Source organism: Hypanus sabinus (genome assembly GCF_030144855.1).
Source record: "Hypanus sabinus isolate sHypSab1 chromosome X1 unlocalized genomic scaffold, sHypSab1.hap1 SUPER_X1_unloc_16, whole genome shotgun sequence".
NCBI classification, from domain to species: Eukaryota; Metazoa; Chordata; class Chondrichthyes; order Myliobatiformes; family Dasyatidae; genus Hypanus; species Hypanus sabinus.
In genome coordinates this window covers 301,757-313,940 of record NW_026778964.1, presented here as the reverse complement: position 1 = coordinate 313,940, position 12,184 = coordinate 301,757, and the positions used below count along the sequence as shown (strand labels likewise).

The following is a 12,184-nucleotide window of genomic DNA, read 5'->3' as shown; positions in this document are numbered from 1 at the left end:
AGAAGTGGTTTGCCATTGCCTTCTTCTGGGGCAGTGTCTTTACAAGACAGGTGACCCCCCCCCCCCCCCCGACATTATCAATACTCTTCAGTGATTAGAAAATCTGCTGATGCTGGAAATCCAAGATACACACACACACACACACACAAAATGCTGGAAGAACTCAGCAGGTCAGGCAGCATCCACCGTGACCCTTCATCTGGACATATCCCGACTGTTTACTCATTTCCACAGGCGCCGCCTGGCCTGCCAGGCTCCCACAGCATTTTGTGCGTGACTCTTCAGAAGCTGTCCGCCTGGTGTCAGCGGTCGCGTAACCCGGACTTGTGATCTGCCACCCGCACCCTTGGCTTCACGTGACCCTGATCGGTACAGGAGGGCTAAGCAGAGGCTACGCCCTGCCCAAGGGTGAACTGCAGGCTAGCGGAGGGAAGGGCAGGTTCAGACTTTCTTTCCTGGGATCTCCACCCAGCTACCAAAAAGAAAATCACTATTGAAGTGAGTGGTTAATTATTCTCAGATTCTGGGCAAATGTTCGACAGCTGCCGTTGCCCTTCACCGTCATTGGAAAGGGTTTGTCCCAGCTATCCAGGCTGCAATTGAAAATATACCCGAATTCACTTTGACAAATGAAACTGAGAAGGAGCATCACACCCACACACAAAGACACAGACACACACACACACACACACAGACACACACACACACACAGACACACACATTCACAAAGACACAGACACACTCACACACAAAGACACACTCACACACAGACACACACTCACTCACACAGACACACACTCACTCACAGACACACACTCACTCACACACACCCACACACAAAGACACAGACACACACACACACACACACACACACAGACACACACACTCACAAAGACACAGACACACTCACAAAGACACACACTCAGACACAGACACACACTCACTCACACAGACACACACACACTCACTCACACAGAAAGACACACACAGACACAGATACACACACACAATGGTGGAGGATCTGCTCCGGTTTCCAGCAACGGCAGGTCGTCCTGTCGTTGGAAAGGAGGGCATTTATTTCGAGTGGTGAGATTTGAAAACACCAACGTTCAAAAGCATTTGTATGTACACCCTTAGACACGATTCACCTCCAAAGAGGACCACAACCCCGTCGCAGGGTTTGAAGGACATGGGGACCGTGCCGGAATTGAACTCTGAAACGCCCCGTGCCTCAGACCGTGGCACTAACTACTGCTCCACCATGGTGTTCGCGACACTAATGGCTGGAGATGTCTTACGGACGCAGGCAGGACAGGTTTTAGAAGGGGTATAAATCTCGCTGAAGATTTCGATATTTGGGACAGGTGCTTCCCAGAATAACCGATGCCAGGATTAGGGAAAACTTTTTTGTTGGTCCACAAATCAAACAGGTCACCAAAGACAGACTATTCAAAGAACTTCTAGTGGGACTGGAGAAATTTGCACAGAAAGCATTCAAGGATGTTGTTGAAAATTTTCTTGGCAACTACAGAGCACCAAACTACATGTGGCTGGTTGAAAGCATGCTTCCAGCATGCAAAACCACAAAGTGCAACATGTCACTGAAGATTCATTTTCTACATTCCCATTTAGACTACTTCCCTGCAAATCTTGTCACTGTCAGTGACGAGCACAGTGAAAGGTTTCCCCAGGACATTTTGGTTGTGAAGAAAAGGTATCAGGGCAACTGGAATCCATCAATGCTGGCTGATTATTGTTGGACACTTCAACAAGCGGCCTCAGGCACTGCGTACAAATGAAAATCATCAACAAAACATTTTTAGCTGAGTTGAGCTATTGAAAAGCACCAGCACCATTATGCAACTGAACAATTATTTGTGCTCAGCTTAAAACAGTCTATCAGGCAAAAAATATAATTTCTGAGGAAGCAACGCTTTTGAAAAAAGATTGCTGTCCAGTGTAACCAACCGATTCTATTCCCTCGCTGATCTTGTCGTCATAGTAAACCTGCGAAGGGTTAATCCCACGGCCCCGTGTGAATAACTATCTGCAGAATTTATATATTTTTAAAATTATTACTGTTTTTAAAAAATCTTATCATGTTTTTTTTGTGCTGCGTCGGATCCGGAGTAACAATTATTTCGTTCCCCTGGACAATGGAAGTGGCGCTCAACGATCGTTGAACATCGGCATCAAGGACCTTAGCAGCTGGAGACCGAGAGATGACATTACCTTAAACGTTGCTGCCACGTTTGTGAAGTTGGCGATGCTCCCTCCGATAATCAGGATTTTTCCTGAATAGAGCAGAAAACAGTTAACTCAGACAAGATACAGACAAGACGTCAGGGTTAAGTGTTTTTTTTTTACACAGAGAGTGGTGAGTGTGTGGAATGGGCTGCCGGTGACGGTGGTGGAGGCGGATACAATAGGGTCTTTTAAGAGACTCCTGGACAGGCACATGGAGCTCAGAAAAATAGAGGGCTATGGGTAACCCTTGGTAATTTCTAAGGTGAGGACATGTTCGGCACAGCTTTGTGGGCCGAAGGGCCTGTATTGTGCTGTAGGTTTTCTATGTTTCTAAGACACAGGGGTCAAAACAAAAAAAAAGCAGAAAATTTATACAGCCATGAGTGTTTCCAAACGTGCAGAAAACATCTCAGCAGGGATAACTTCACTCAAACTGAACTGATTCCGTAAACTACGGGCTCACTTTCAAGGACTCCACAACGCGCATCAGAAATAAAACTTCTGAAAATAAAACGTGTATATTCTAACGGGGTGGGTGGGGAGGGGAGCAGAATTTATAAGACACTGGCGTAGAATTGGGACATTCGGCCCATCTGCTATCCTATCACGGCTGATTTACTGTCCCTCTCAACCCCATTCTCCTGCTTTTCCCTTTGCGACCTTTGACACCCTTGACTTCTCAGTCTCCGCTTTAAATGCGCCCAATGACTTGGTCTTCACAGCTGTCTGTGGCAATGAATTCCGCAGATTCACCACCAGGTGGCTGAGGAAATTCCTCCCCGCCTCTGCTCTAAAGGGACGACCTTCTTTTCTGAGGTCATGCCTTCTGGTCTTGTTTCAATGTCCTGGTCAGGCACAGGAGTACGTTCAGCCAGAGACTCATTCCACCGAGATGTAACACTGAGCGTCACAGGAAGTCATTCCTGCCTGTGGCCATCAAACTTTACAACTCCTCCCTCAGAGTGTCAGACACCCTGAGCCAATAGGCTGGTCCTGGACTTATTTCCACTTGGCGTGATCAACATTATTATTTAATTATTGATGGTTTTATATTGCTATATTTCTACACTGTTCTTGGTTGGTGCAGCTGTAACGAAACCCAGTTTCCCCTCGGGATCAATAGAGTATGTCGGTCCGTCTGTCCGTCTGAAGGTCGATGATTTTGTTGGCCGTACTCGAGTCTGCCGACCAGATCTCTTGTCGCTGGCAGGATCGAAGGTGGCGGCGGATCAGCTCGCGGGAGGGAGGTTGGAAATCTGGCCGAGTGGTGTCACGACGACCGCCTCTCGCTCGACGTCAGCCGGACCGGGCAGCTGACGATCGACCGCAGGAGGAAGAGGAGACTGGAGGTCCGACCGGGCAGCTGACGATCGACCGCAGGAGGAAGAGGAGACTGGAGGTCCGAGCGGGCAGCTGCCGAGCGACCGCAGGAGGAAGAGGAGACTGGAGGTCCGACCGGGCAGCTGACGATCGACCGCAGGAGGAAGAGGAGACTGGAGGTCCGACCGGGCAGCTGACGATCGACCGCAGGAGGAAGAGGAGACTGGAGGTCCGACCGGGCAGCTGACGATCGACCGCAGGAGGAAGAGGAGACTGGAGGTCCGACCGGGCAGCTGACGATCGACCGCAGGAGGAAGAGGAGACTGGAGGTCCGAGCGGGCAGCTGACGATCGACCGCAGGAGGAAGAGGAGACTGGAGGTCCGACCGGGCAGCTGACGATCGACCGCAGGAGGAAGAGGAGACTGGAGGTCCAAGAGCCAGTCCTCACTGGTGGGGGGGGGGGGGAGAATCAGAGGAGAAGAGGGTTAAATCCCTCATTTCGGAGGGCCTCTCCTGGGCCCAGCACGTAAGAGCAATTATGAAGAAAGCCCAGCAGTACCTCTGTTTCCTCAGGAGATGCGGTGTGACTTCTAAAACTTTGACAAGTAGATGTGTAGTGGAGAGTATACCGACTGGCTGCATCACAGCCTGGTATGGAAACATCAATGCCCTTGTACGGAAAATCCTTCAAAAAGTAGTGGATACGGCCAAGTCCGTCATGAGTAAAGCCCTACCCACTATTGAGCACATCAGCATGAAACGCTGTCGCAGGAAAACACCCCACCACTGCTCTCTTCTCACTGCTGCCATCAGGAAGGAGGTACAGGAGCCTCAGGATCCTCACCACCAGGTTCAGGGACAGTTATTGCTCCCTCAACCATCAGGAAGGAGGTACAGGGGCCTCAGGACCCTCACCACCAGGTTCAGGAACAGTTATTACCCCTCAACCATCAGGAAGGAAGTACAGGAGCCTCAGGTCCCACACCACCAGGTTCAGGAACAGTTATTACCCCTCAACCATCAGGAAGGAAGTACAGGAGCCTCAGGTCCCACATCACCAGGTTCAGGAACAGTTATTACCCCCTCAACCATCAGGAAGAAGGTACAGGAGCCTCAGGACCCACATCACCAGGTTCAGGAACAGTTATTACCCCCTCAACCATCAGGAAGAAGGTACAGGAGCCTCAGGACCCACACCACCTGGTTCAGGAACAGTTATTACCCCTCAAACATCAGGAAGGAGGTACAGGAGCCTCAGGTCCCACACCACCAGGTTCAGGAACAGTTATTACCCCTCAACCGTCAGGAAGGAGGTACAGGAGCCTCAGGACCCACACCACCAGGTTCAGAAACAGTTATTACCCCTGAACCACCAGGCTCTTGAACCAGGGGATAATTTCACTCACCCCATCATTGAAATGCTCCCAGAACCCATGGACTCCACTTTCAAGGACTCTTCATCTCACGTTCTCGATATTTATTGCTTTTTTTTATTATTACTATTCTTTCTTTCTGCATTTCCACAGTTTCTTGTCTTCTGCACTCTGGTTGATCACCTGAGTCAGTGTAGTCTATCACTGATTCTGTTAAGGTTATTATTCTATAGATTCATTGAGAATGCCTGCAAGAATATCAGGGTTGTATGAGGCGATGTATCCGTACTTTGAAATAAATTTATTTTGGCCTTTGGGGTTACAGGTGATGAAGAGACCTTTGCTAAGGCTATGTTAGATTTGAATACTTAGTGCTCGAACAAAGCGGGGGAGAACAGGGAAAGGGGGGCAATGCCATCGTGTCACAGAACCAGGCCTGCATTAGACGGTGCGAGTTTGCCTCCTTTGTCCGGGGGGGGGGGGGGATGGCCTCACCTTCTGGGTGCTGCTCCCTCGTCATGAGGGACAGAATGGTCTTGGCGTAGTCGTAGGTCTGCTGCTCGCTCGGGGCGCCAGAGTACTCGCCGTAGTTCGCCAGCTCGTTCACCCCGCCGAGGTCACAGATCGTGTCGCTACGAGGAGGGAACAAAAGACACAACTCAGACGTGCTCGGGCGATAAGAGAGTTAGAAAAAGAGCCGGCCTGGTAACTGAAGGAGCAGGGGTTTTCACGGCAGAACCGCTCCTCCCCTTCCCTGTGGTAGTCGAATCCGGATAAAGTCACCCAGAGACCTTACAGATACAAACTCTTTATTTAAAGCACCCGGGGCCTTAGCCAGTTAGTCGTTCAAACAGGAACAGTCTGAGACTGTACCTGCCCGGTCCACCAACTAAAAGTTCCCCTTACAGAACGGACCCCCGCACGTACCGAGCTGGAGTCAGACTCGCCTGCTGCTTGACAGTACCGAGAGACAAGTTACAGAATAGGTTTCAGGGCCTCATACACAAAACAGGCTGGAGCGGCCTCATCTCCGCGCACGACCGCACAAAGGAACAAAGACCTTGGAACACTGTCTAACTCCGACAGTGTTGATCACCAGCGGTTTCTCTCAGAAAAAAAACAGCCTATGTTTAGCTGACCGCGTTAACCCTTTTTTTTTTACGTACTTTAACATCCCAATTCAAGCACGCTCCCTCTTTACGAGCCGCCTCGGTCACGAGATGCTCGCAGTTGTTCAAAATGCTTCCAGTACTCACCGGCAACAGTCTCTCTGAACAAAAAAAATCATTTAATTTTTTTTCTATTTTTTTTAGGTATAATTTTTTCTTAATATATATTCTTTTCTCTCTCCGTGCAGTTTCAGATCTGACCAGAAGGATGTTTTCTTTCTTTCCCTTGTAACTTTACCCTCAAATGGACTGCACAGTCTTTTTTTTTGTCTTAGATTAGTTTTGTGGGGCTTTTTTCTCTTAATTATAAAAAAACTTCCAGTCTTTTTTCTGTACGAATTGACAAGAGTTGTGTTTCTTTGTACATATATGTGTGTCTGTGTGTGTGTGTGTCTGTGTGTGTGTGTGTGTCTGTGTGAGTGTGTGTGTGTGTGAGTGTCTGTGTGAGTGTGTGTGTGTGTGTGTGTGTGTGTGTGAGAGTGTGTGTCAGTGTGTGTGTGTGAATGTGTGTGTGTCTGTGTGAGAGTGTGTGTGTGTGTGTGTGTGTGAGTGTGTGTGTGTCTGTGTGTCTGAGTGTGAGTGTGAGTGTGTCTGTGTGTGTCTGTATGTGTGTGTGAGTGTGTGTTTGTGTGTGAGTGTGTTTTTGTGTGTGTGTGTGTGTGTGTCTGAGAGTGTGTTTTTGTGTGTGTGTGTGTGTCTGTATGTGTGTGTGAGTGTGAGTGTGTGTTTGTGTGAGAGTGTGTGTCTGTGTGTGTGTGAGAGTGTGTGTCTGTGAGAGTGTGTGTCTGTGTGTGTGTGAGTGTGTGTGTCTGTGTGTGTGTGAGTGTGTTTGTGTCTGTGTGTCTGTGAGAGTGTGTGTCTGTGTGTGTGTGAGAGTGTGTGTCTGTGTGTGTGTGAGAGTGTGTTTTTGTGTGTGTGTCTGTGAGAGTGTGTGTCTGTGTGTGTGTGAGTGTGTGTGTCTGTGTGTGTGTGAGAGTGTGTGTCTGTGTGTGTGTGAGAGTGTGTTTTTGTGTGTGTGTGTGTGAGAGTGTGTGTCTGTGTGTGTGTGAGTGTGTGTTTTTGTGTGTGTGTGTGTGAGAGTGTGTGTCTGTGTGTGTGTGAGAGTGTGTTTTTGTGTGTGTGTGTGTGAGAGTGTGTGTCTGTGTGTGTGTGAGAGTGTGTTTTTGTGTGTGTGTCTGTGTGTGTGTGAGTGTGTGTGTCTGTGTGTGTGTGAGAGTGTGTGTCTGTGTGTGTGTGAGAGTGTGTTTTTGTGTGTGTGTGTGTGTGAGAGTGTGTGTCTGTGTGTGTGTGAGTGTGTGTTTTTGTGTGTGTGTGTGTGAGAGTGTGTGTCTGTGTGTGTGTGAGAGTGTGTTTTTGTGTGTGTGTGTGTGAGAGTGTGTGTCTGTGTGTGTGTGAGAGTGTGTTTTTGTGTGTGTGTCTGTGTGTGTGCGTTGCTTCAGGGAACCACTGTCGTCAGCGAACACTGAAAAAGTACTCCGAAGAACCTCGAACACGAGGGATGTTGGGAAGTCCACACTCACACAGGGATTGCCAGGTGGCATGATTTAGAGGGGCTTACTGAGGCTCTGCAATCTGCTGCTGGGTTGGGCACGATGAGCAGCACACCGTACCTGTACACCACCGACGCGCCTCCTCCAGCCACCATGGTCCAGATCCGGCCCTTGGGGTTGAGAATCGTCAACTTCAAACTGGCCCCGCTCTTCGCATCGAGATCAGCGATATAAGCTTCCTGTGAACGGCAAGAGAACCATTACGGTGACCTTAAAATCACCTCCGTGAGACGCAGGAGCAGAACTCGGCCTGTTCCATCAGGGCTAATTTATTATCCCTCTTGACCCCACTCTCCTGCCTTCTCCCCCTAACCTTTGATGCCCCGACCGATCAGGAACCTATCACCCTCCGCCTTAAACATACCCAAATGACTCGGCCTCCACAGCTGCCAGCGGCAGCCAATTCCACAGATTCACCACCCTCCGGCTAAAGAAATTCCGCCTCATCCGCGTTCTAAAGGGACATCCTGAATTCCGAGGCTGTGCCCTCCGGTCCGAGATAGGGAACGTCCTCTCCAAGCCCACTCTCTCAAGGACTTTTAGTGTTCGAGAGGTTTCAAGGAAGGTAACGGAGGGGACCACTAGGAAGCAGCAAACACAGAGCGCACGGCAGATGCTGTGGTCAAATCGAGACGTATAAACAAGCCGGGTGAACTCAGCAGGTCGGGCAGCATCCGTTGAAAGGAGCAGTCAACGTTTCGGGCCGAGACCCTTTGGTCTGGGGGAACGTGGGGCCACTTGGCGTACCTCGTCTGCTGGCTGGAGTCCCTTGTCGACACCTGTCCTGTTTGTAGCCTCACTACTGAAATGATGCAGGCCTCGTTTTTAAAATGGAGAGACCGAAATCTATTTCGAGTCCCATCTCCCCCCCCCCCCCCCCCCCCCCCCCCCCCCCCCACCGTTGTCTGAAAGTGCGTCACATCCTACTGGGTACTGTAACGAGACACGGGTGGCCACCGTTTCTCGAATGCTCGCTTCACGACAGCTCGCTGTTACAAAAGACCTACATTAGTACCTGTTTTCAATAACCAAAGAGGATTTTCACTTTTACTAAAAAAAAGACGCCGACTTTATAAGTGTGCTTACCCCGTGAAAGACTACAATGACCGTGAAGCCTTGTGCGGGCAGTTATTTGCATGTGTGTACGTGCGTAGGCATGTACGTGCTGATTTTTTTTCTCAAAATCGATTTTGGCTCGCTGTCTTCACGATTCTGATAAGTGAAACTACACCGTACTTACGATATTTCTACTTTATATAGGCGCTATATTTATCCTATCATTCCTGCATTTACTATATGTTAGTGTTATTATAGGTTTTATGTGTTATTTGGTTTGATTTGGAACGTTATCTTTTTGGGTCAAAAATTTTTCCCGTATAAATGAATGGAAATTGCTTCTTCACTTTACAACATTTGGGCTTATGAATGGTTTCATAGGAACACTCTACCTTTGGATAGCGGGGGAAACCTGTACTCTGTTGTCGTGATTTGGCGGGTGGCGTGAGGCTGCCTCCTGCCCCTAAAGAAATGCTCCCTGTCCTGTCGCCCGGTATCGGAAACTACTCACTGGAAGAAAGTTGGCGAACGAAAGACAGCGCAGGTTGAACAAGAGTAGAAGCCACACAAGGCCCGGAAGGGGGTGGGTGGGTGGGTTGGGGGGGGGTAGTCTCCTGCTTTCTGTGTCTCTGCTTGAACCTGGTTCCACATGCAACGTTCTGGCTACTGTTCAAAGGCTTGTGATTTTTATAAATGACCTGGATGAGGAAGTGGAGGGATGGGTTAGTAAGTTTGCTGATGACACAAAGATTGGGGGTGTTGTGAATGGTAGGTCAAATATGATGGCAGAATATAGTATCAATGGTAAGACTCTTGGCAGTGTGGAGGATCAGAGGGATCTTGGGGTCTGAATCAATAGGATGCTCAAAGCAGCTGTGCAGGTTGACTCTGTGGTTGAGAAGGTGTACGGTGTATTGGCCTTCATCAATTGTGGAATTGAGTTTAGGAGCTGAGAGGTAACGTTACAGCTCTATAGGACCCTGGTCAGACCCCACTTGGAGTACTGTGCTCAGTTCTGGTCGCCTCACTACAGGAAGGACGTGGAAACTGTCGAAAGGGTGCCGAGGAGATTTACGAGGATATTGCCTGGATTGGGGAGCATGCCTTATGAGAATAGGCTGAGTGAACTCGGCCTTTTCTCCTTGGAGCGACAGATAGAGGTGACCTGATAGAGGTGTACAAGATGATGAGAGGCATTGATCGTGTGGATGGTCAGAGGCTTTTTCCCAGGGCTGAAATGGCTAGCACGAGAGGACACAGTTTCAAGGTGCTTAGAAGTAGGTAATGCAGTATAAGTGCATGGAATGGGCTGCCGGCGATGGCGGTGGGGGCGGAAACAATAGGGTCTTTTAAGAGACTCCTGGGTGGCTACATGGAGCTTGGTAAAGCCTAGGTAGCTCTAAGGTAGGGGCATGTTTGGCACAGCTTTGTGGGACAAAGGGTCTGCATTGTGATGTAGGTTTTCTCTGTTTCACCGCAGGTGCTGTTTGAGCCACTGAGTACTCACTTTCCGTTATTCCTTCTTCTGCACAGCCTCAAAGCTTGGAGCTGGTGAGTGCAGAACTGACACCAGTTCACTACAGCACAGAAACATGCCTTTCAGCCCATCCGGTCCATGCTAAGCAGCTACTCTACCTAATCCCACAAGCCCAGCCCTCCACACCCCACCCATCCACGTACTTATCAAAATTTCTTTTAGAAGTTACAGTGGCACCTGCATCCACCATTTCCCAATGGCAACTCGTCCCACACTCTTGCCACTCTGAGTGAAGTTCCCCCTCAGGTTCCCCTTAAGCATTTCACCTTTCACCTTTAACCTGTGTCCTCTCGTCCAACCAGTTCATCAGTCACTGCATGCAGGTACAGCAGGCATTGAAGAGAGCTAATGGCATGTTGACCTTCATAACAAGGGGAGGCGAGTATAGGAGCAAAGAGGTCCTTCTGTTGTACAGGGCCCTGGTGAGACCCCACCTGGAGTATTGTGCAAACAGGAGGAAATCTGCAGATGATGGAAAGTCAAACAACACACACAAAATGCTGGTGGAACGCAGCAGGCCAGGCAGCATCTGTAGGGAGAAGCGATGTCGACGTTTTGGGCCGAGACCCTTTGTCAGGGCTAACTGAAAGGAAAGATACTTAGAGATTTGAAAGTAGTGGGGGGAGAGGGAAATGCAAAATTATAGGAGAAGACCAGAGGGGGTGGGATGAAGCTGAGAACCAGAAAGGTGATTGGCGAAAGTGATACAGAGCTGGAGAAGGGGAAGGATCATGGGATGGGAGCACTGGAGGGAGATGGAGATCAGGCAGAGTGATGGGCAGAGAGAGAGAGGAAAAAAAACAAACAACTAAATATGTCAGGGATGGGTAGGAGGGGGAGGAGGGCATTAACAGAAGTTAGAGAAGTCAATGTTCATGCCATCGGGTTGGAGGCTACCCAGCCAGTATATAAGGTGTTGTTCCTCCAACCTGAGTGTGGATTCATCTTGAGAGTAGAGGAGACCATGGATGTCCTATCATTTCACATTTCCCTCTCCCCCCAATACTAAGTATCCTTCCTTTCAGTTAGTCCTGACGAAGGGTCTCGGCCCAAAACGTCAACAGTGCTTCTCCCTATAGATACTGCCTGACCTGCTGTGTTAGTATTGTGTTCAGTTTCGGTCTCCAAATTTGAGGAAGGACATTCTTGCTATTGAGGGAGTGCAGCGTAGGTTCATGAGGTTGATTCCCGGAATGGCAGGACTGTCATATGTTGAAAGATTGGAGTGACTGGGCTTGTATACACTAGAAGAATGAGAGGGGATCTGATTGAAACATATAAGATTATTAAGGGATTGGACACGCTAGAGGCAGGAAACATGTTCCCGATGCTGGGGGAGTCCAGAACCAGAGGCCACAGTTTAAGAATAAGGGGTCGGCCATTTAGAATGGAGTTGAAGAAAAACTTTTTCACCCAGAGAGTGGTGGATATGTGGAATGCTCTGCCTCAGAAGGCAGTGGAGGCCAATTCTCTGGATGCTTTCAAGAAAGAGTGAGATGGAGCTCTTATAGATAGCGGAGTTCAAAGGATATGGGGAGAAGGCAAGAACGGAGTACTGATTGTGGATGATCAGCTACGATCACAGTGAATGGCGGTGCTGGCTCGAAGGGCTGAATGGCCTACTCCTGCACCTATTGTCTATTTCGGTGTGAAAAAGCCTGCTTGCGTTTACCCTATCTATGCCCCATGTAATTCTGTGTACCCTTATCAAATCTCCCCTCATTCTCCTACGCATCGGGGAGTAAAGTCCTACCCTATTCAACCTATCCCTACAAACGCAGGTCCTCGAGCCCCCGCAACATCCTCATTGATTTTCTCTGTACTCTTTCAACCTTCCCTGTAGGTCGCTGACTAGAACTGCAGAACAGAACTCACCCTCGAGCTGTTCAGTAATGCATTGCTCCGTTAAGCTTGCTTGCAAAAATAAGAAC

The 12,184-nt window shown here is 49.1% G+C and overlaps 1 protein-coding gene across 1 annotated transcript in view; it reads right to left on the bottom strand.

The window, feature by feature from the left end:
* The window catches only part of LOC132385611 (ATP-citrate synthase-like), a 174,275-nt gene that overhangs the window by 87,388 nt on the left and 74,703 nt on the right, over positions 1–12,184 (bottom strand). Inside the window, exons 12-14 of the mRNA XM_059957784.1 lie at positions 7,721–7,835; positions 5,437–5,573; positions 2,233–2,294 (exon numbers count right to left, since the gene is read on the bottom strand). Coding sequence (XP_059813767.1) covers positions 2,233–2,294; positions 5,437–5,573; positions 7,721–7,835 — 314 coding nt within the window. The remainder of the gene's footprint in view (positions 1–2,232; positions 2,295–5,436; positions 5,574–7,720; positions 7,836–12,184) is intronic.